The sequence below is a fragment of the Catharus ustulatus genome, chromosome 4 (genome assembly GCF_009819885.2).
Source record: "Catharus ustulatus isolate bCatUst1 chromosome 4, bCatUst1.pri.v2, whole genome shotgun sequence".
Classification (NCBI taxonomy): domain Eukaryota; kingdom Metazoa; phylum Chordata; class Aves; order Passeriformes; family Turdidae; genus Catharus; species Catharus ustulatus.
Genome location: NC_046224.1, coordinates 45,432,968 through 45,456,657, shown reverse-complemented (window position 1 = coordinate 45,456,657; position 23,690 = coordinate 45,432,968). Strand labels below are relative to the sequence as shown.

At 39.9% G+C, this 23,690-nt stretch overlaps 1 protein-coding gene across 1 annotated transcript in view; it reads right to left on the bottom strand.

Annotated features, from left to right (window-relative positions):
• Positions 1–17,431, bottom strand: part of LIN7A (lin-7 homolog A, crumbs cell polarity complex component) — a 47,352-nt gene extending 29,921 nt beyond the window's left edge. Inside the window, exon 1 of the mRNA XM_033057643.2 lies at positions 17,152–17,431. Within this exon, the coding sequence (XP_032913534.1) occupies positions 17,152–17,431 (280 nt within the window). The remainder of the gene's footprint in view (positions 1–17,151) is intronic.
• Between the last annotated feature and the right edge of the window lie 6,259 nt (positions 17,432–23,690).

Genomic DNA, 23,690 nt, shown 5'->3' with positions numbered 1-23,690 from the left:
TATATCAGACAGTACAAAGCAATCGTATGATTTATTCTGAAAAAACTTCAACAGCCTACCATAATAGATCAGATCAAGCCTCTATGATTCATGTTATACACAATAGCTATTGACACAATCTAAATCAGACTGAGGTCTTATCCAGTCCAATTCAGGTAAGTTTTGAACTGTCTTTGCCTCTCACCAGCTAGAGCTGTAAAAGATAATGCCACGGATGGCAGGTTGGTTGCTATTCTGCAGGTATTTTACATTGAAGTGTTATCATTCCAAGAACTGAAAGTTCTTGGAAACAGCCCACATTTCTACAGTCCTGAAATAAACTATATTAAATGAAAAATGTGTACTGATTGGAAGGAAACATAAAAAGCTTTAGGTACATTAATCAATCTAAAAGAGTTAAGTACAGCTCTAAACATTTCCCTAGGGCATAGGTCAGACTCTAGATGGTAATTAATCACTCTTAAAGTGATGAGTGTTACAATACAAATGATAAATTCATCTTCTGGTTGAAAAGTCTAGCATGGGTGTTTACTACATAGCCTCATAGGCAAAACTGGGCAGTAAGTTGTCATTTGTCAACACTATATTACTTAAATTTTTGACTCAGAAGTGACTGGAGGTAAACAAAAGCAGAATATCCTCACAGTATTCTGATTTTTCACACCTCTAAATTTAGCCAGCATGCTAAAATACATGAATGCCAATACCCAAGTTCTTGCTCTGATTTATTATTCACCTATCCTACCCAGTAACAATAAGCAGTCTTCTTTCTCTTGTCATCACTAGGCCCATAGCTCGCTCAATATGGCAATGACTTGTGGGATACTGCTCACAGAAGAGAGAACAGTATATAAATTACAGAAGGAAAATGAGGTGTATGTTCAGGGCCAATGCTGTTGGTTATGAGCCGATGCTTTGTCAGGAGCAAAATACAACACTTTGCACAAAACAGACTACTTTGAGCAGGCTTAAAATGTAAAAATGTGAGTGTATAAAATATGACCTCATGAAACAGGCTGTATTTCCTTCTCATTAATAACTTTGAAGGGGAAATTTTAGGACAGGTGAAAAAGTGAGATTTAGCAGTGCACAAGAGTTTAAGGGATGCACAGGTTTGTTCTAGATGGTTCTCTCAAGGTGAGCTCCAGCTAAAATCGGAGTAAGTGCTTGCTTAGAGAAGTGATATTATGACTAGCAATGAGTAGCACTTTAAAGTTACATTAAATAAAGCATATAGCAGGGAATCTGCCCCTGTTGAAGTCAACTAGAAGGCACTGTCATATGTTTGACAAATACTGCTAGGATAATTTTCTTGTCTCCAATCCACCTTTGATTATAAATCTAACTAGTTTTGCTTATAAATGCTGTCACCAAGGATTTGTTCTTAAATAACATTTTCTTACATACTTGTGAAAAAGCCAAATGGATGAAAAGAATGTGCGTGTATTTACATTGAAATATGTTTAAAAAATTACTGGAACTATGCTAAAATTGGTTAAGTTCAATTTAAATGAAATATCCTTACTTTTTTTCTCTGTGTATTTCCTTTGTCCTCTCTTGAAGCAAAGATACTTATTTTTGAAAAGGATTGTTTTGCCTACTCTCAAAAAATGAGAGTAGGTTCATATTCCAAAATATGAACTCCATTATACTAACATGAAACTCATACTGATGTGGTTATCATCATTTCCCCCATTCATATCCCACAAATTGGTAGGAATTGACTGATGATGTAGGTAGAATCATTCCTTTATATTCCACGATATGTTCATCTTAAAAAGAAAATGCACTTTTTTGCTCTCCTTATTAAATTCAGCTCTTAGCATATTTTAAATTTTTTTTTCTCATACATATGCACAATTCCTCTCTCTCCCATTCTGTTTAACATTCATTCCTCTTTTTCCTTTTCATCATCATGCTTGCCTACAGCCTCAACGAATTATACTCTTTCAGTGTGGTGGGTCATGTTTATCAGTGGAACACAGAGAAAGCAGGGGGCTGAGGGTGGGTGGAATGTATTTTATCAAGTGCACTCATCACAAGAAAAGCATGACTCTTAGAAAAAAAACCCCTTCATTTCAAGTGTTCTTTCTGTATTTTCATTTGAATTATGTTCCACTTGCACTGCTAGCAGGACACCAGCAGAAGATTACTATACAAACCTTTGGAGAAACCACTAGGACATAGAAGTAGCAGGATACCGTACTGCTGTGGAACACTGTATACATCATGTATACATATATATACAGCTGAGTGCAGTTGAAAAAAAAGGTCATCCGGCCTTTGTCATTATCTCTTTGTTCTGTTATTTATGGTTTTCACTTGCTGGCTTTTATTCAAGTGAACACTGTAGACTGATCTGTTTTATTTGATAGACGTTTAAAAAGCAAATGCTTTTTCTAACACAGTTTTTACAACTTGAAAACAAATTAGGAATCCACAGAATGAATCCTGGCTGGTCTGAACTTGGTGCTCTTTCACATTACCACTAAAATTGAGTAGACCAGGCTTCAGCATATTCTGTAAGCTGTCGAGGCTGAGGTTCTACTTTGGTAGATTTTGTGCAGAGTTTGTGTTTGTTTCAGTTTAGTCAGGTTGAAAATTATTGGGAAAAATGTAGCAAATTATTTTAGTAGGCTAAATGCATCCCATTTAATACCTGTGTGACTATTGAAAAAGAAGGATATGCATGTCTTATACTGCAGAATTATCTACCAAGATGTATCTATCTAACCTTTCTTTTTTATGATAGTCTATGAGAGAATTGGTCTGCCATCTTTAAAATAAATATATTATCCTCTGACTTAAGAGAATATTAGGCATAGCTGCAATGCTATGTAATATCAGTTTGAGTCAAACCAGTAATCACACAGAAACACAGTGTTTCTTTATTCTGGTAAGTATTCTAGAATTCAGTTGTTGGGTTGCCCCCAAAGAAGCCAAAATAAGGTGACCTCTTGTATTATCAAGGTATTAGAAGACAGGTTTCTCATCTTCTAGAAGTCTTTCTATGCCTCATTCCTGTTAATTCTGGAGACTGTCACCGCATTAGTATGCTGGTTACTAGAAAAAGTAAATGTGCTGCACAAACACCAGCCTTTGATATCCTCAATGAGGTAAAACATCACTACAAATTGACAGAAGGATACTCGGTAAGTCTCTAAAATATTCACTAGCGTCACCATGGCATTACAGAATAATAATCCTGGAAATTTGCAAGCTCTGTTCTGTTGTGCCTGAAGACCTTTAATCAGGCTGAAGGTGAAGAATTTGCATGACATAACAGGTCCTTATAATTGCCAGTAGTTTTTATTCCTCTAATACTTGCATTCAGGTTTAGTTATTCCTCTAAGCTCATGAGAATACATTCTAGAATTCTTAATGTTATTCTGTCAACTTTTTATCATAATTCCACAGGCCTACACAGGATGCTTTATTATATTTAGCAGTCTTCTTCAAACACTATCAAATGACAGTAGGTAAGCAATGGCTGGAAAATTAAAATTCAGTGGTGATTAGCAAAGTTCATTCATAATTCAAATCCAAAAGCCCTAGTACATTGTATCAAAGTATTTATGTGACTTCATGGTTAAAATACCAGTTTCGGAAAAATTTCAGTGTCTGTCTCTGGAAAATGCTCTGTACTAGAGTTCTGCTGTCAGCCACTGGTTTATACAACATGGCAAGTCTTACTCTTACAATACCAGACTGTCCAATATGCTTCCACTCATCTCTCTGGTTCCTCACTATCAGCATAGTGCTCTCCTAAATTCAGAGATCCTTCCATTGACTTAATATATTTATTTAGTCTAATCTGGAGAGTTCAGAAATGCTGAGGGAAAGAGCAGTCTTTTTTCTTATTTAAATTGATATGTTTATCTTGCCCCAAATTTCATGCTAATCAGCAAGCATAAAGATGTACTTCACCACGGTAAATCACACCCAATATACAGGGAGCAATGAGCTAAACTGTTAGAAAACAGCAAAATTATTTAACACTTCATAGTATGCATCTGTAAGGTCTATTCAAATTAAAAAAAAAACCAAGATTAAGCAAGAATAATACTACCAATGCTTTCACACTCTGGTTTAATGCATTGCCACTTTACTGTGGTTAAACATTACTATGAATGCATAAATAAAAATAACAAAGAACAACCCTACAGAGCTCTCATGACTCATCTTGTGGTGAGGATTTCAGCTGCCACACTTTTGACGTAGACATGGACAGCTCAGCGACTCACCCTCAACTGTTGTTACAGTCAATGAGGAAGAACAGACACTTTGAGGCTACAATTCATATGACCTACTTTACATGAAATGAATCATACTCTGGTGTGCCTTGTCCCTTTGTCGACTATAAAGGAAGACTAGATGATTACCACAGATGTGAATGCCTGCATCCTGCATATCATACACCTACATCAGTAGATATAGATACATCAGTAGATATAGATATCTGTCCAGCTATATAGAGAAAGACTCATGCAAATTTATCTCCGCGCAGTCCAGGAGACATCATACCTCAATAGAGTTGCATTTGACAAGAGAAGTGTCATTACAAGGTAGGCCAATGTGGTTTTGTTTTCAAAATGCCTTAACCAATTATTTGATGGATTTTTTTTCTTAATGTGTGAGAAAAAAATCAGGAAATCATGAGCTATAATTGAGTATATGTCTGTGTGTGTCTCATTTTGCCCGATGTGAGATGACTGCCCTCAACAACATCAATTGTATATCCCCATAAGTTTCTACATACAGCTCATTTTCTCTGGCTACTCATCAGACCTTGGATTAGTCTATATGTTTGAGCCACACACAGATTCTGTTGGTTCTAGCTTCTCAGGCACACCACAGGCATCCAAGTTCTCTGCTTCAGTCCATATTTCAGACATAGAGCCTGTGACCCAACTGTTGCACAACCTAGGGCAGTGTTATATACCACAAGTTTTTCCAGCAGCTTTGGCAGCAACACCTAAACAAGAGAGACCGGTTTGAAATGTCTGAGATATTTTGCAAAATAACTTAGAGAAAGGACACAGTTTATTTGCAGGGGGAGCAGTGCCATCTGTGATCAGAGACAGCAAACTGTCTTGAGACCTCTCAATCCGGTATCCTCAACACCAGGAAAGCCATGCAGTGCTCTCTTCAGATACTTCAGTCACTCTGGCTGTTTTGGACAAACACTAAAATGATGACATTTCAGGCAAACTGATCCTAAATACTCTGCTTAGCTCATTCAAACATTCAAAAGGTTCCCTTAAATGAAAAAATATGCTGTGTTCTCTGAACCTTACAATGTCTACAATGTCTTAAGTAATCTTGCCCTGCTTCTTACTCTACTAAGTTTTGACTGGTGATTTCCGCTCTTATCCTCAGCTAGGGATTTTCACAGCCTTAACCTAGCATGAAGGCCAACTGTGAGCACTGTATTTTCTTCACTTTAGTCTATCTTCTTAGCATATTCCTTACTATACGGAGGTAGAACTAGTTCAGTGTTTCCCTTGAAGCCTTCACATAACTACTGTAAGTCACAGGAGGACCTTTGTCAGCCATTTCAGACTTGATTTGCTTGTGTATGTGTGAGATTGATCTGTAGAGTACCTAGAGCAATTACGGGTTCAACAGTTACTTAGAGAAAATGTCATGGTACTGTCACATTTCTAGTGCTGATTTTTTAAGAAATAATAATGAATCATAGAACAGTAAAGCAAAAAATTAATGGATAATTCAGGATCATTTCAATAAGATGAGTTTAATTCAATGCCTGAAGTGCAATAACGCAATTAGAATTTTCAAAGATGAACATTTAAAATTAACCTTAATTCCTAATAATTTTTAAACACTGATGTAATTTTTCTTCTTCCAAATTATTAGTTTCATTACAATTTCTAGAGCAATCATGATGAGGAGGTGTATAAATACGAGTTTGAAAATTTTTACCAGAAAATTTTGCCATCTGTGAGAAACATAAACTACAGCTACAACAACGCTTTACATTTGACTGCTTTGTATAGAAGACATTGAACATAGCATTGGTGCAAAAACAAGATACCAAATCATCCTTTAAGAGAACAGATCAAAACATAAAGCTGAAAATGCAAAGAACAGAAGAGCATTTAAAACTATGGTAATTTTCTAATGCAATACTTTAAAAATCTCTGTATTTTTCCCTAAATTAGCTGTAGAGAAGAGGGAAAGGTAAAATTCCTTTTTTAAAAGATAAAATTTCTTTCCTTTGTATGCAGTTTTAACTTTATAATGTTTCATCATACCTGCTCTTTGTGATCATAATTATGATTTATAGTTAGCCACTCACTGACGAATAGAACAGGTGAGACATAATTTGGATCCTTTCTTTTTGACTTGGCACAGTTGGCTATAAATATGGTACAAAAAGACAACAGTTTTTTTAAAGTTTATTTTGTATTCAAATAAATATGTATTACTTATGTAAGAAATATACAAGCATTTATTATTTATTGCTTCTTGCAAGAAGCAGAGAATTCTGTAGTTTCTGGCTTTTGTTATTTAAATTCTCAATCTTTCTGAAAGCTTTTATTTAAAAAATAGAGATCACAGATGTTAAAAGCTGTTATTTACCTACATAGGACATGTGAAATGATGTTCTGTCTGATTTCTTGAAACTGTGAAATAACAAAAAATATCCTTTGAAGGAAAGCTGTAACTTGTTGAGAAATTCAGTACGGTGAATACCACTGGCCTTAATTCATTAAGTTCCTAGAATTTGAACTACATGAAAGCAAGGAAACTGCCTGCTGCCTTCTGCAGTGATAAACATCAGGTAAAGTAATGCCTTGATAACTTCACCAGCCTCTCTGTCTCTTCATCACATCACTTGATCTTGTAGGATCAGTTCTGTGTCGGCAGACACTGCTCACAATGCTGGCACGAAGCGCCTTTAAAAACTAAACAAAAGCACTCTGGACACTTAGCTGGAATGGCAAATGTAATCACTTTAGAGGTTCTGATTCTAGATTAAAAGAAAAATAAAGGGTTGATACATTAATATAACCTGAGGACTTGGACATAACATTTACTTTTGTGTTTTAAACTTCAAATATATAGATTAAAAAAAAATCAAATCAGTGAAGGAGTTGAAAATTTGACTAAGCTAGAAGCAGAAAACAAATTATTACAAGGAATAAGCTAGCTTGAACAAAGAAAAGTAGAAGGAAAAACAACACACTTTTCTCTTAGCTAAAATCCATTCTCTTGCTCCCCTGCCTAAGTAAAATCAAGTATTTATATACACTATGTGAGCATCATGAAACAAAACTATTGGCCATATGGGCAACCTCATGCCTTTCCTACACTGCTACTTCCAGCCTGTGTTTTTAGTCTGCATCACAGAGATTTTTGTTGGCAGGGAAGAAGACAGGAAGAGGAGATAAAAAGGACCCAACAGGTGTCTCACAAAGGGAGGTAGGGTTAACTTAGGGATGCTAATTCTCCTTCACAACAGGCACTGTGTGTTGAGCCAAAGCAGTAACTCTCACTTTTTTCCTGCTCATATGTCATTACTAGAGTCTCCTGCTGCCTCCCCTCAGTTCTTATCTCTCCAGCTAATCTTAGCCTTAAATCTCTTCATGTGATTACCAGAAAGATGAGAAAGATGGCTGTGGGCTACTGGCAAGTGTACATAGTGACAATACAAATTGTCACTTGAATTCTAGAATCAGAATTTTACCTTCTATTTTTCTACATAGTATGAGAATGTACTGAGACAACAGTGAAAAGATGTAATTTGTGCAAAACAATGGGTGCAACACAATAATTAGATACACGTTTAACACTTTCTTTGTAGGTTTAGGTAATGAGAAGAGAGTTAATATTGTCTTAAATTTTAGTGGCTTTAACAATACTGCTTTTGCAGATTGAATCCCTCTGGTACTTGGTTACATTCTAGTAATTTCTCAAGAAAGAAAAAAAAACCCTGTTCTTTCAAAGTGTGTAGGTGAAAACCAACAACAGCAAGAAGAAAGTGATATAAATAAAACCCTTTGTTAATAAATCTCTGCAAAATGAGGCAGTACAGATTAGCTGCTGGCAGATTTCAACAACTGACCACTGCTAGTTTTCAACTTTGAAAAAAAGATGATCTTTGAAGAAAGCTGTGACTGTTGAATTGCTGCAGCAAGTTACAAACAAAACCTTGGAACAGAAAGCCCATGTGAAACAGTCACTGTCACCTCTGCAGTTCTGTTGCTTGGTGTCCTACATGTTGAATGATCCCAAGAACTGAAACAGGAGTACTAGAACTCCTCTCAGGTTGCAGCTTGATTTTCCAAGGCATCTACCTAAGGGGGGGCACACACTTTCACATAGCTGTACCAGTAGGATGCAAAAGGTGATGTATAGGAACTCCATAGCTGTTACTATCGTGTTACAAAACTGTCAGGCTACAGAGGAGATGAGGCACAAAACCACCTATTTTTCCAATGACTGCTTCATAGATTTGAAAGCCACCACGCCCTCTCAAGTTTCTCTGGTCTGTCTCTGTGTAACAAAGCTATATTATCTTTTTGCTGCTGTGCTGATTCACAAAAACACAGCTGCCAAGTCTACTGAAAAGTGAGGATGATATGTCCGTTTCTGAGGGCTAGGACTGCTGCTGATGGCCACAGTTATCCACCTAATCTGTTTCAAGTACATTCTTCCCCAATGCTTAACTGATTGTAGAGGAATTGATTCCTTAAGGTCTAGGAGATTTACTTTTTCAGAAGACATGCTTGAAAAAGAAAATTAAAGAGTTACTGGATGTGAAGGATTAGTGATTAAACATGGGCTTTTATTGAAAAGAGCATTTTATTGAAATGTAACTTTGGTTCAGGAGAAATAAATTAAGAGCCTATTTTTCGCAAAACTCTTTCTTCTATAATTACCCCTGTTTGAATGGAAACAAAATCAATGCTTTGATGCTCTGTGTGTTCATGGATACTTCATTGTTCTGTCTTTTAAAAAATAAAAAAAATAAAGAAAAATATTTTTTTCTTAGAATTATTAGTAAAGTAGCAGTAGGGCAACAACACAATACGAGAAGCCATGTGCAATTCCTGGTAGCTTAGCTAAGTTGCATTTGAGACATTTTAGGTTTATTTAACCATTCCCTTTTGGACCCTGGTAAAACAAGCTCTCAAATATGTACATACATCTCCCTCTTTATTTAATATCTCTAAGATTTAAGCTTGTGGTTTATACACTCAGGAAAATATTGTTATTAAATATAAGTATGTGTATATGTAAAAAATATCAATCGAATCTTCTCATCTGAATAGAGAATTAACAGTTGAATGTTTCTCATTCAGAGGCTGACTCTTCAGCAAATGTCTCAAAAGAAGATTAAGCTGACTGAGATTAACTTTGAAAATGCCTGGATTTATACATACATGTACAGTTCACAGCACATTAGTAAATATTACTTTTAAAAATGTCAAAAATGCATCATGTAAAACAAATGTTTTGTGAGTCTGCCTTCCACGTGATGGAAGGCAGATTTACAAATTTAGAGTTATGTGCTTCAAAACACTATCTGACTTAACTTGGTCTCCTCTTAAATCCTTCCTTCTCATTATTTGTGCTTCTAACAAGTAACTGGAATTATTAGTTTTACTTAATTCTTATTTCAAATTCTGTTGCATTACCTTCAAGAACAGTATTTTGTATTCAAATAACACAGGTCAGAAAAAACCTTGTACTTGTATTTTTTGCACTTGCATGAGGGTCATCTGTGTTAAGGAGAAATGGGCATATACACGTGTGAACTCAAAAGACAAATAATCCTCTGCAAAAAGCTGATGACTTCACTTGTTACATTTTTCAAAAATTTTCTTTCTGGTAACATTATCAGAGAAGTCCAACTCAAGCAATAGGATAGAACTAAGAAAATTGTTTATTTACAGTAATTTCACGATTATAAGCCGCACTGAGTATAAGCCTCACTTCCAGGTGCCAGCAACTTTTCATTCTTTGTCCATATATAAGCCGCACCTGATTATAAGCCCTATGTTACAATACAGAGTGTGATAAAAGGTATCTATTCTATCACCATCTGTTGAGGGTGGGGACAGTGATCCTTATCTCAATGGCAGATATTCTGCTAATGGGCCATCCATTGAAACCAGGCGGGGCATTGTTCTTTATCTTTTCACAACCCATCCTTCCTCCAGCGAGTCATTTTCTGCTAATGGCCCATTGAGTCCCACTGTGTGACTGATAAAATTACTGCATCCCATTGGAAGTTGCTCCAGCCAGGGAGAAGAGCCCAACATTTCTTACCAAAATAAAAACAGAGGTTTTGGGACACTAAGGGAGCCCCTTTCTCCACTGGACTCCAGAGGAAAACTGGATTTCTCCTCATCACCACTGGACCTCCGGAGGGAAACTGCACCTTGTACAGGAGCACTGCTCCAACTGAATCACATCTGTCACTGCAGGAGGATGCAGGCACCATTTAATGGGACTGCTACCAACACCCTGCCTGACAGGGTGTCAGGTTGTACTCTGACTTTCTCAGGGTTTGGAGTTTGTTTCTTTGTAGTACTGTATTTCTATTTTAATTTCCCTAGAAAAGAACTGTTATTCCTAATTCCCATATCTTTGCCTGAAAGCCCCTTGATTTCAAAATTATAATAATTTGGAGGGAGGGGGTTTACATTCTCCATTTCAAAGAGAAGTTCCTGCCTTTCTCAGCAGACACCCATCCTCCAAACTAAAACATTAACTTTTTGTTCTTTGTCCATATATAAGTCACACCTGATTATAAGCCGCACTTCGGGTTCGGACCAAAATTTTAGTCAAAATGGTGCGGCTTATAATCGTGAAATTACTGTACATAAAAAAATTAATACATTTGTCTGAAGTTATGAAAATATCTCTCAGACATCAGTGTGAAACTGAAATATGTATGACCTAGCATAGTGATGCTATTTAGAAAATAAATCCTTCATTTCCAACATTATCTGTAAATAGACAGTATACATTTGCAACATAGAAAACAGCATCCTTCATGCCTTATAATTACTAATACTCTTGAATTGTGAATCCTGCAACTGGGCAGGCTCTTGCCATAGCAGGTGCTCTTAAAGGGGTCAAAAGCAGGTCACACACAAGTTCACCGCACTGTTTTCCACTATGGAGGATAACTTCAGATAGACTAAAATGATTCATTCACTGCTACCATGTCTAAAGAACATTTTCATCAAGGAGAGCAGAAAGAATTCAAGGTCCCTGCATTGCCATCGAATTAAAAGGTGCCTCGCAAATCTGTCCTGACAGCACATCCATCGTCTGCATATTCTGACTTCTTATTAGTTACATGTTCCTGAAGGAAAAGCAACTGAGAGTTTAGGGCTTTCCCCCTCTACACTTCACAAAGGTGACTTAAAAGCTGCTATGAGTTTTGTAGATGTTTCCATCTGTCTGCATGCAGGTGCAGCTCCCAATTTCCATGTCACCATGCATCATCACTCTGGGCTGGAGGACAAGGCCGTACATACAAGGTGAAGTCCAACCTGTAAGATGTGCTCCTATGGGTGCCCATCCACCTCAGGTATATTCCACCTTGCACAGAGCTCCCATGTGCCCCAGCATCTCTTCAGGTGAAGACTCTACAGAGACATTTAAGCTGGACATGTGTATTAAATTTTTAACCCATGTTTTTTAAGACCGCTCATGAACATCAGACATGTATTTGCTTCCATGACATGACAGAGGGTATTTGCTTTCACTCCAGCTCTAGAGTTCCAGGTGGCACAGCTGAACTACACATTGAACTAACCAATGCTTTAACTGCACAGATCCTCATAAAGCATCCGAGTCAACACCCACAAACCACTGCCTCAATCCACTTACCTTAATCCATCCTTTCAGAAAAAAAGCATTTTAAAAAACCCAAATAAATTGTAACATATTGATGTAAAAAACCCACAAATATTTTGGCCTTAAACTAGAATAGTCACTTATTTTTCTGTCCCTACAACGAATAGATTTTTTTTTTTCTTGGAAGAATGAATTTGGTTATTTGTATGTCCTCAGTTGGCACATCAAGAAGAGAAATGTTAGACTTGAAGTGTGCGGCACTTGCAGAAGGATTTTTGAATTTTAGCATGCTATGCTAAAGAGCAAGAGAACACATCCCCATGACAGACAGGCAGTCAGGCAGGGAACAGCACATCACTTAGCACTGCTCCACAGGGCTTCACCCTGTGCAAAAGAGATCTGGCTTTATGCTGCTCCCCTGTCAAGGACTGTATTTCACACTTTATGAATCGGATTTTCTCTTCCTGATGAGTATGTTTTATTTTTTCCCAGGATAACATACATTATAATAATACACGCACAATCTAATGCAAGTTATGTTCAATACAATTTCTGTTTTATACATATATATAGGCACAGATGGGGAAAAAATCCCCAATTACGTAGGCTATGTGGAAGTAGCGAGAAGAAAAATGACAGGAAGAGAAGAAGAGAAAGGAAGGAGTACTCCTCTAGCAAGTACCCATGTATATTAATGGTCAGGTGCCATCAACTACCACATCTGAAGTTTGTCTAAAAGCTAACGGCAATTCCAAGCCCACTGATATTCTTATTTATTGTCACTGAACATGGTGCTTTATAATGGATTTTCAGGAAGTTTTGGGACACCCACTCCACTGGAAAAATATTTGCTTGCATTCATAAAAAACAACAGAACTCGGTTATGCATTCCAGCCAAACAGCAACAAATCTTTCAATTTCCAAGGATGTATTTGAAATCAAGAGAAATTTGTTTGTCAATAGCCAATAGTTATGACCTTGTTAAGAAACTTCACAGGGATTAAAGTATCAGCACTGTATATTCAGCCTATTCAAATTTATTTTTACCCTCAGTCACATAAAAAAGTGAAACCATCAGTGACATAAATAATAACTATATAGTGAAAAACATGGTAGGACATGGATTATTAACAAAAGACAGTTGAAAGTCCCCCTTCATATAAAAAGATATTCCCTTGTTCTTGATCAGGAGGTGGTCTCTGTATAAGCTAATTGTTTATCTTCAAAAACAAGAACATGCCCTTTTAAAGCTGCCATTTTCACTATCCTATTCAGAGGAACTGGACAGAGCTTTTGCAGCAGTTTGAGAAAATACATAGTCAGTTTTCTTTTGAAGCAGATTTTCATCTTGTAAGGAAGAATACAAGCAAAATTTGAATTAAGATAAGGCTTATGAAAAATATATCACATTTAGTCAAATAAGTTCAGATAGAGAGGAGCATCTATAATGCATAGCTAGAAAGATGCCTCCTTCAGTTTACAGGCCTCTATATGACTACTTCTTAAATGTGCGCCAAGGGAAGCACAGAAATCTATTTCCTTCTAACTTACTTCCAGGAGGGTAATGGTACTTGTAAAAATGCTTTCATCAGACTGTGCTAGAAGAGTCTAAGTGATCCCACCCACAACAAGCTTGCTTTAATTTCTCGTTGCTTAGAATGTGTACACAGGAACTCACAGGATGTCTTCATATAACCATGAGGATGCTGAACTGGCTGGGGGAGATGACACTGCACTTGGAGAAAAGCAGAACATTGCTGCTGGATCTGTATGCAGCATTTGAGACAATGCAGGCTGGTGAGGTGCCGAGAGTCACCGGACAGCAGAAGAACTGAGGATTAAGAGGAGGAAATTGGGTTTCCAGTGAAAATGGATAAAGATTAAGGGCAACACACAGAGCAACGGAGTTAACTGCACCAGGGCTTTGAGAAGAGCAAGGCAACAGAAGGCAGCATGTGAGGGAGACCTGGGGCTCTGGAAAATAAAGGGAAAGGCAGCTACTGTTGATTATGGGGTAGGGTGAAGCAATGGTTCTATGAAAGACAAAGGACATTGAGAGGAGAGGCAAAGGCAGTAAGATGTGATGAGAGGCTTGCCAATACAAATAAACACTGTTGGAAAATGCCAACTAAGTGCAACCAGAGCCGTCTGTCAGGGTCAACAAAGCTCTTATTGGAAACATACCTGTGAAAGAAGTGTAAAGGAACTGCACAGGTGTTTTTAAACATTTCTCTTTTGGACTGAAGTGATCATTTTGGGTTTTTTGAAGGAGGTAAATTAAGTTGGGAATGTACCTAAAAATCCATAGCCTTGATTGTAAAATAAAAAGAAAAAAAATCTCAAGTTTGCTTTTTTTTGGCTTGACATTTCATCGAAGACATTACTGTAACTTTGTCTTAACCTGAAACAAGGTATAGCTCCCTACATCTTGAAGGTTTAAGCTCTGAACCTTGCCTGGAAAATTCCACCAGTTAGCTCTGATGGACACCAGGGATTACGTACATATAGGATGCCATTTATCCAGGGTGTAAGACATTTGCAATAAAGATACGAAGGGAGCAGTTTCTCAGAGAGAAGACTCACTTGGCGCTGGAAGATACCCAGCAGGCACCTGCCTCTCCCAAAGCTTCCAGATGCGGGGGCCACCTTCCCCTAAGTGGTACCACTCCTTGCTACAGTGCCTTAGGTTTACTTCCTGAAGCAGTTGCTGATTTCTTCCCCTCCTCCCAACAGAGCACCACGCAAAGGTCAGGCAAAAGCCTTAGAGATTAAATTGTAAGTGATTAAAATTTCCATTATTTTGTGAACTTGTTCTACATATTAAAGAGCCCTAATGGAACTTGCACACATTTGTGCAGGTAGAAAGGCACATGATGATAGGAATTAAGGAAATTAATTCCTGTGCTTTGGACTGAAGTAATCTTCCAGAATATAATTGGCTTTCAATCATTCACACACACCATGCCCTTCACCTTTAAATGGTAATTCATTTTACCATACAGGTTTTGAATGCCTTTTATGTCAGGCTTTAAGAAAGCTCCCATCTATGTATTAGAATACAGTCAATATATTTTGCCCATGTCAGAGTGTAATTCAGATTTCTAATAAATATATATCCTTATGACGTTTTACCATATCAGTGACCCATAACAAGGAGGAATGCAAAACACTTCCTGGACAGAGATCAAGCAGCAATTCCCCCAGAAACACAAAGCTAACAATACCACCTCTTCTGAAATGCTCCCTATTTTCTTGCTGTGCTGAGCTCCCTGTGGGACATGGTGAAATGGATATGAAGGTACAAGATTTTCCAGCGCTATGCCTAGACCACAGCAGAAAAGTTCAAGGCATAGTGACAGTAAACATGGCTCATCTGCTTTAACCAAAACAACAGAAATCTAGAAAATCTCACTATGTAGAACTTTCCCTCTCCCATGACTGTGAAAGAAAGACTACAGAGGAAATATCTGGAAGCACTGGCTTAGTCTAGTTTGCTTCTGGAGTTGCTTCAGCCCATCCTCTACAGTTGATGCAGCAGCATGTTACCAGTGATGATGTGCATCCCTCTGACAAAATGGCCTTCTGCAGGCCAGGTGTGCTGTTTAAATCTATTTCCTCTTGCCTGTGTTTTTGTTTTGCACATCGCATCCTACAATTCTGTGATGTTTTATCTCACTCGCACTAATACCAGCCATGGCAGACAACCAGGGAGACTCCAACATTGACACGCCTGCCAAGTGGTTAGGCATATTCTGGACACAGACAACAGATGCTTATATTTATATTAGGACTAATTTGCATTTTTTTGTATTATATTATTTTTAAAGCATAGTTTTACAAAAAAGGGATGTATAATTCTGAAATAGTAATATTTCCTTTGAAAAGTCAGGTTTGCTAATGGATTGCCATCTGTTCAACCCTTTGCCAGAAAGTAGATTTGTCCTGCTTACTGAAAACAGTATTAGGGTGAAACTGTAGATTACACAGTGGATTTCTGAGCAGTTTAATTTAAAGTGCAGGCTAACACTTTGCTATTTCAGTAAAAATAACTTTAGCTTCTCCCTTTCTACTAATGCCGGAATCTAAGCCCAGCAAACTGTATTTGGAGTATTTTGTGGGCTGTTTTGCTCTCAAATGGGTCCTAGAAAGGGTGCCTACCTCTCATCTACAATTTTCAAACTGAGTTTGTGTTTCATTTGCATGGGATTCACAGAAAAAAAAAAAATCTACATCTTACTTCAACAACCCATCTTAATCCTTTGGAAAAAAAGACCCAAACATTTAAAACACTAAGGCACTGGACTCAATTATGCTTTCAAGAGTACAAGATTTATAGGGAATGGGAGCCTCTTGGAGCCTCTGCATGCAAGTGAGGAAAAAGGACACCTCGGCAATTCAGAACGCCGTACTGGGAGCTGATGGACCCCTACCCGATGGTGCGATAGGAGCGAAGTTGCTCTCTCTAGTAACCCACAGAAATCTATTGAGGTTTCTGGTGCACCGCGTTACGGAAACAACTGCACTGCAAGGAAGAGAGGTTCAATTTTTACAGCCTGGAGCAAAAGTTGAATACTAAACTTCAAGATTTCAGCACCCTCTCACGCTACAAGGTTACCGACACTGTCTCGAGGCTACCCAAACATCAACGCTTCCCCAGCCGGACCGAGTAGCTGTCTACGGGAATACGCAGAACCGTTCTTTTGCATGCGAATGGACAAGTTGCAGTCACGAATCCCATCCCCGCACACCTCCGCGCAAGCCCCCAAAAAGCCGCATTTTGCCGGCAAACGACGCTCTCGTCGGGAGGTTCGGGCTCCCGACTCGCTGCCGGAACGGCGCTGCCCCGCCACCGAGCATCCCCTGCCCAAACACCTGCGGGGGTGGCGACGCGGGGCCTCGGCGCCAAGCAGCGGCGGGGGGCGGCCACGGGGGAGCCCCGCAGGGCGGGGACGGCGGAGCGGCACCGAGGAGCGCCTCCGGAGCGGAGCGCTCACCGCGGAGCCGCGTCCTGCGCTTGCGGCACCGCTGCGCCGCCGGCCGTGGGGTACCTGCCCCATCCCGGCCCCTGCCCGCACAAAGTTTTATCTCCTCCGTTTCAGACCTTCTCCCGCCGCCCACCGGAGCCCCGCGGGGAGGCGCGTCCCTGCTGTCCGCTGCTACAGCCGGTCCCGGGCACTGCGGGGTCGGAGCGCTGCCGCGGCAGCGCCCGCCGCGCTGGAGCTGCGGGGGCAGACCCGGCGCTTGCCGCGGTGGCCCCCGAGCAGGGCGGCCGGGGAGGCGCGGCCGGGGAGCGGCGGCAGCCGCGCTTACCTCTGTCCAGCGTGAGCGGCTGGACCGCTGTCAGTGTCGCCATGTCTGCGGCGGGGCTGGAGCCCGAGTGACGCGCGGCTCCGGCACTGGCGTGGAGTGCGGGGAAGGGCGGGGAGGAGGCTGGGAGGGAGAGGGGGCGGAGGAGGAGGGTGGCTCCGTGGGAGGAGGAGGCGAGCGGGGCGGAGAAGGTGCCCAAGGGTGGGCGGCTCATCGCACACGGGCCGCCGCGATGCTGCGGGCGCAGAGCGGCCCGGCGCGGCCCGGCGCGGGCTGCCGGCATCGCTGCGCTGCAGGAGCTGGGCCCGGCGAGCGGCCCCCGCCTCACCGCGCTCGCCTCGGGACAGAGAGCGAGGACCGCGGAGATCGCCGCAGCCCGGGCTGTGCTCGGGGGGCGGTTCGCTGTCGGTCCCGCCGCCCCAGGGATGCCGCACTGCCGGCGGAGGAAGAGAGAGGGGCGAGGGCGGGAGCTCCGCAGCGCCGCGGGGCGGGGAGGACCGGCGGGGCCGGATCCGGCGGGCCTGGCCGGGGGCGGTGGGCCGGGCCGGGCCTGGGCAGTGGTACGGGGAACCGTGTGCCTGGCTGAGGCCCTGCTCCGAAGGCTGCCTGCGAGGAAGGGGAATCCACAGGCAGAGCCGGGAGAGGCGGTTCCTGGCATTGTGCTGGGCCTTGGATTAAGGGACATATGGTGTAGCCACCCTTTGGATGGACCAAGGCGTCGGCCTCATCAGCCCAGCCATCACCTCTTTTCTAAGTGCTGTGTGCGACCGGCCGTCCTTGAGAAACCCAGCACACGCACCAGCTCCACCGCGAGGGACTGGTCACAGACTCGTGGCGGCCGCCTCTTCTAGGTCAGCTGCTGCTTGAGTTAACATAGAGGCCTCTGTTAAAGACCATCCACCAAGGTGGAATTTCACTGGAGTTCTGCTTTTGTCGGCAACTTTCTGATTTTTCTACTCTTATCGTCCACAAGAAAAGAACGGAAGGTGGTCAGCTGCCATCCAAGAAGTGACAGTGTGGCAGAGTTCCACTGAGTTTCTGCTGCCTTCTCTTTGGTGGACGATGGTGTAGAAGAATAAATGAGTGAAGAATGGTGTCCTATTTAACTTTCCCTTTGTAGCAGCTATGCACCTCAGGCTCATTTGGGATGCTGGGATAAAGGGCAAGGTAGCATTCTTCTCCTCATCCACTTTTTGTCTGTACCGCAGACGACTTGAAAGTATGGCAGTTCAAGATTGCACATGAATATTCAGCTGCAAGGGTATCTAAGCACTAGTATAGAGAAGTATAGGGAAGCTGTGGAAAAATTGCCATTGAAAGTTTTTCAGAGCAGATTAAAAATACATTTTGCCATTTTAAAATTAGAAGAGTTTAAATAATGTACATATGAACCACCCACTTCTGATAAACTGAATTCAGCACAAATTCACCTAATTAAATATAAACATTTGCATATTTGGTTATCTTGGCAAGAAAACGTTTCAATTAGCTAAAATACCAAAAGTTGAGAAATAGTTCCTGGCAAACAGTTTTTAAAATCAAAATTAACATCAGGATTGTTATTATGCAGATTTTATATACTCGTGTAGCAGCTGGGTTGACATAAAGTGTAATAGCTCCTCTTAAGTCGTCACGTTACTGTATATTAGATTCATGGTCCCAAATGGAGAAGAAATAAGCATTTGGAGCTATAACAACCTAATGTGACAACATCCATGCAATTATGACATTTAAAAAAAACTTTATTAAAGATATGGAAGTGTAGTCAAATAAAATTAAGAGCAAGATGCCAAGTAAATTAGCCCACCAAGTTGCGTTCCATATAGGACTTCATAACCCTCAGACCAACTTTCTTAGTACCTTGCAAACAGACATTTTGAAGCAAAATGCTCTTATAACAATAACTTCTCTACTAATAAATTTGTAGTATTAATGCCAAGAGCAGGGTACCTGTGCAAAGCAATAAGGTCCTTCTGGGTTTATCTTTTATCTGCTGCTGGTCAGATTTTGTGTGCTTGAAGGACTAATGGGCACTTGGATAAGAGACTTGAATAGAAGTTTGACAACCTCACAAAGAAGGCGAAAAGCAGCATCTGCTGAAATTAAACTTTTTCTAATCAGCACAGCTGCATAGTTAGTTCCCAAGAATGTTAAAGACCAAGATGAGGAACACTTTAAGCAGCTCAACTTTTGCAGAAAATTGCAGAAGTCGTACAGCTGAAATTAGGAACTGGAGAAAGGAGGTGGAATGAGGCAGTAGCTTTTGCTTTGCTAACTCCCAGGAGCAGTGGAGATCATTTACAGCAAAAGTTAGCAGTCAAAAAAATGAGTACCAGCCAGCCTGCTGTCTTAGAAAGTATATCTTTTTGGACAGAAACAACTCGTCTGACTCTCAGTCTTCTTGTTGTTTCCTTGGGCTGTATTGGAGATTTTAATTCATTAGCACATGCTGTTTACTGAACCAATGAAATTAGACTGAATAAACAGATTTTATATCTGCTACATGGACTATAAACTAACATTTCTCTACCAGATAGTCAGTGGTCAGGTGCCAGTAAACAATGCTGTTGCTAATAAGGTGCCTGTAGACTTTCTGTGGATAAATTTTTAAAGTAAATTTAGCATTTTTTTCCCAAATACCTAAAATGTGGTTATAAAGGCTTCCATGGCTATGCTTTTAGATAATACAGATTTTATTATATAAAATAAAAAAATTACCTGAAAGTGGGTAAACTGTGAAAGATGGTGTCCAGAGAGGCTGAGAAAGGGCCTGGGCAACCTGTTCTTGCTGTGACACTAGCCTGGCTTTAAGCAAGAGATCAGACTTGGATATTTTTCAGATCCTTTTCAACATAAATTATTCTCTGGATCTCTAATAAGGTCTCTAAATCGCTAGTAAGAATTATGTGAATTGCTGGATTCAATTGTTATATTTTAAAAGATAATGTGTTTTAATGCTGCTGCAAGCAAGCAATGAAGAACGCAATGATTACTTCAGGACTGGAGATTGTTTTTGGTAGGGATGTTCTTATGTAGTCCATTCAGTGTAAGTTCTTTATGGGATGTTGCCAGAAGGACAATGCAATCCTTGAATATATAAATGATGAATGGCAAACACAACTAGGGAAATTTCTTCTGTATGTAGCATCCATAAAGTGACTGACTGGAATACTGTGTCCAGATGTGATGTTTGCCGTTCAAGACAGAAAATCAGTTTTCACACGAGGTTGAAGGATCTTAAACAAAGTTTATCAAAGAAGTGAGATAAGAAGGGAATTAATCACAGTATGTAGGAAGAGGCATAATATTGGAGGGATTTAAAGTCTTTAAATTTATAGTCTTATGACATAAGGTAGATCCCATGACTGGAAGTTTAACAGACACAACCTTGAGTAAGATGTGCTAGTCTAGCTATTAGGGTACTATAGGGATCAATTACTTGTGATTGTTTGAAATCTTACCAAAAATCAGAAGTCTTTATAAATGGCTTGGTTTGATCTAACTTCTAAAGAAAATATGATGGCGGTGGTATTCAGGAGGTTAGATGAGATAATGAGTATGATCTGTTACTCTCATGACTTTTATGACCCTTTGTCTTCCCTCAAGAAATGGTGCTGCATGGGCCAGAAAATTATTTCTATGCAGCACAGTGCAGTGCAAAGTGGAAAAACCCAGCACCACTCTGACTGCACTCATTGGCTGCCAGAGTAGCACATTGAAGCTTTGCATGGGATAATTGGTAGAATGAAGCAATGATTTTGTGTTGTAAAGGACCTTAAAAACTAATCTAGTTTTCACCCCTGCCCCCCACTATGGTGAGGGTCATCTTCTAATAGAACAGGTTTCTTAAAGCCCCATCCACTCCAGTCATGAACACTTCCTGGGATGGAGCATCCATGTTTCTGGGCAACTTTTTTCCAGTATCTTAAGTATCCTCATAGTGAAGAAATTTTTCCTAATATCTCATCGAAACCTTCCCTCTTTCAGTTAGTGCCTTGGAAGCAAAGATTGCAGGGATGTTGTAATGTGTTGTGAATGCTCAGAAGACTCAGAATTTTTGTCATCATTCAGATTTGTTTTTTGAGTAGCATTTTGCATCTAAAGGGGAAAGAAACCTTCAATAAAAAAAAAAATCCACGGGTTATTTTCCATGCAGTTTCCATAGCAGGACCTTCTATTTGAGAAATTCAATGGTTTAACAGCAGCTTATTTATTGGGTAGAGAGCTGCACTGGTTACTCATAAGAAATGTGGTTTAGTGCTTTCTGAGAACTATATGCGTTTCTCACAAGTACAGTTCATTTTGTCCCAGGAGAGCCATGTCATCTCAAATAATATTTCAGGTGAGCTGGATGCACAGCTACCATGGATGCACAGCTGTGTTTAGTTCAGTATTTTTCCACTGTACTACCCTGTACCACAGAAGTGCACTTCCCTACAGGACTCATTTTACATTTTAATATTGTGTAATGGATTACTTTTTGTAGATTGTGCAGTCACTGTTTTTTTTCCCAAACACTGAAATAAATTTGGGCTTTTTTTTCTTTCCAGTTTTGCTAAAGATTTAATTGAAGTTGACAACAGGGAGAACAGGGTCAAGCTTTGCCAAAATTCTCCTTGAGCTACATTGAAATTCAGGTGGAGGGTCTGCTCTCTCTGGCGAGTTTCCACCTGTAATCTGTAGAATCCTGTAAGTGGATGTAACCTCTTAAAAAAAAAAATACTGCAAAACCTAGGAAAAGCAAACCTGTTACTGGTAGGCCTACGTTTGCTGTTGGGAAAAGTGGGTTGTGCCTTGGTGGGCACGGTGCCCCCCTTTCTTTTAGGCAGGGAAGCAGTTTAAAAGTAGTTATAAATCAGACCTTCAATCTGTTATTACTTTTAAATACACATGAAATCTGAAACCTGAATCCCTTTTTTACTCTGACTTTACTTATTTTGTCTGTTTTAAGAATGAGATTATCACTTTGTCAGTACTGAGGACCTTTGAGAAAAGTGAAAAATATCCTTTGTGCGACCAGAGACATCTTCAGTTAGTTAGTTTAATGCCAGTAAAATCATCTGCAGGCACTCTACCTGTAGTTGAAACATGCCCATAATGAATGAATTCACATAGGGTTTTTACTTATGTGAACCACTGAACAAAAGTATTGATTAGCTCTCCTCAGAAACCAGCATAATGAATTGTCCACCTATGCTCTTTGTCCAGTCTATTAATATACATTCAAATAGAATTTTTGGATCAATGTGATTTCTTAACAAGAAACTTTTGAATGGGAAAGTCTACAAATAAGTAGACTTGTCCAAAGAAATGTGTTTGCTGATTGTGCTTCACTGGGTTTTTCACTGTTTTCCTCAAAGTCTCTCTATATATGGAATGAAAGAGTATATGTTGTAAAATAGATACTTACCTTTAAAAAAATGTAAAATTGAAGAACATGTAATTTTAAAAAGTTTTAGAGTTATTAGTGATGAACTAATAGTGATAGTTACCAGAAGGAGCACAGTCAACTATGGAGACTTAAGAAAAAAAAGTAAGTGCAAGGACAAACCACACTTGCATAAAATTGCCACAACTAATTAATTCTGGAGCATGAACAGTGCAATAGATAACATTATGTATCATAGATATTATCTATCATATATCATATCTATCTTGTATTTCCTGAAACTTAATCCTGCGTTAATTTTTGTGGAAGATCAGTGACATTGTGATATGCATATCAAAATGGGTGGGACCTTGATTGCAAGGAGTTACTGTAATTAACACTGATTTTAGTGTACTCTGTAAGCACCTTTTTCAAGTCATAAAAATTAAAATGTGATTAAGAAGCTCTTTTGGGATCTACAATGCATTTTCACATTTTAATTGGGAAGTGTTAGAAAGCAAACTGCTTCTAAAGATGATGTGTGTACAGCCCTATGAGTCAGAAGAGGTTTAGACTGGATATCAGGAAAAAGATTTTCACCCAGAGAATGGTTGGGCACTGGAACAGGCTCCCCAGGGCAACGAACACAGCGTCAAGCCTGACAGAGTTCAAGAAGTGTTTGAACAACACTCTGAGGTACACATGTGACTCTTGGGGTGTCCTATGCAGGGCCAGAGTTGGACTCCATGGTCCTGAGGGATCCCTTCCAACTCAGCTTATTGTTTGATTCTACTTAAGGACATCTGGGTACCAGAATGTCAGGGTGACTGATTATTCCTGTTGAGAATATAACTTTTTATTCAGAAGGAAGGAGTAACAAGGTGAAATATGGTTAAGTTTCCTTAGTCTGAGGAGTAGTTTGAGGGAGGCATCTCCACACCTCCAGTCAGCATCACTTCAGAGCTGATCTGTGTGACACTCTGATCTCCTTGCTCACTGCAATGCAGTCATGCTCACTTGCCAAATTACTCTATTTCCTTCATCTGCATCCCAGAGGCATAAACACTCCAGGACCTGTGTAGGTTTTAGATGCATACAGATGCTGATAAGACTATGTGTAGTCCCAGTAAACTTGTTTGACTAGAGGCAGTTTGAAGTCTTTGTTCCTGAGCTG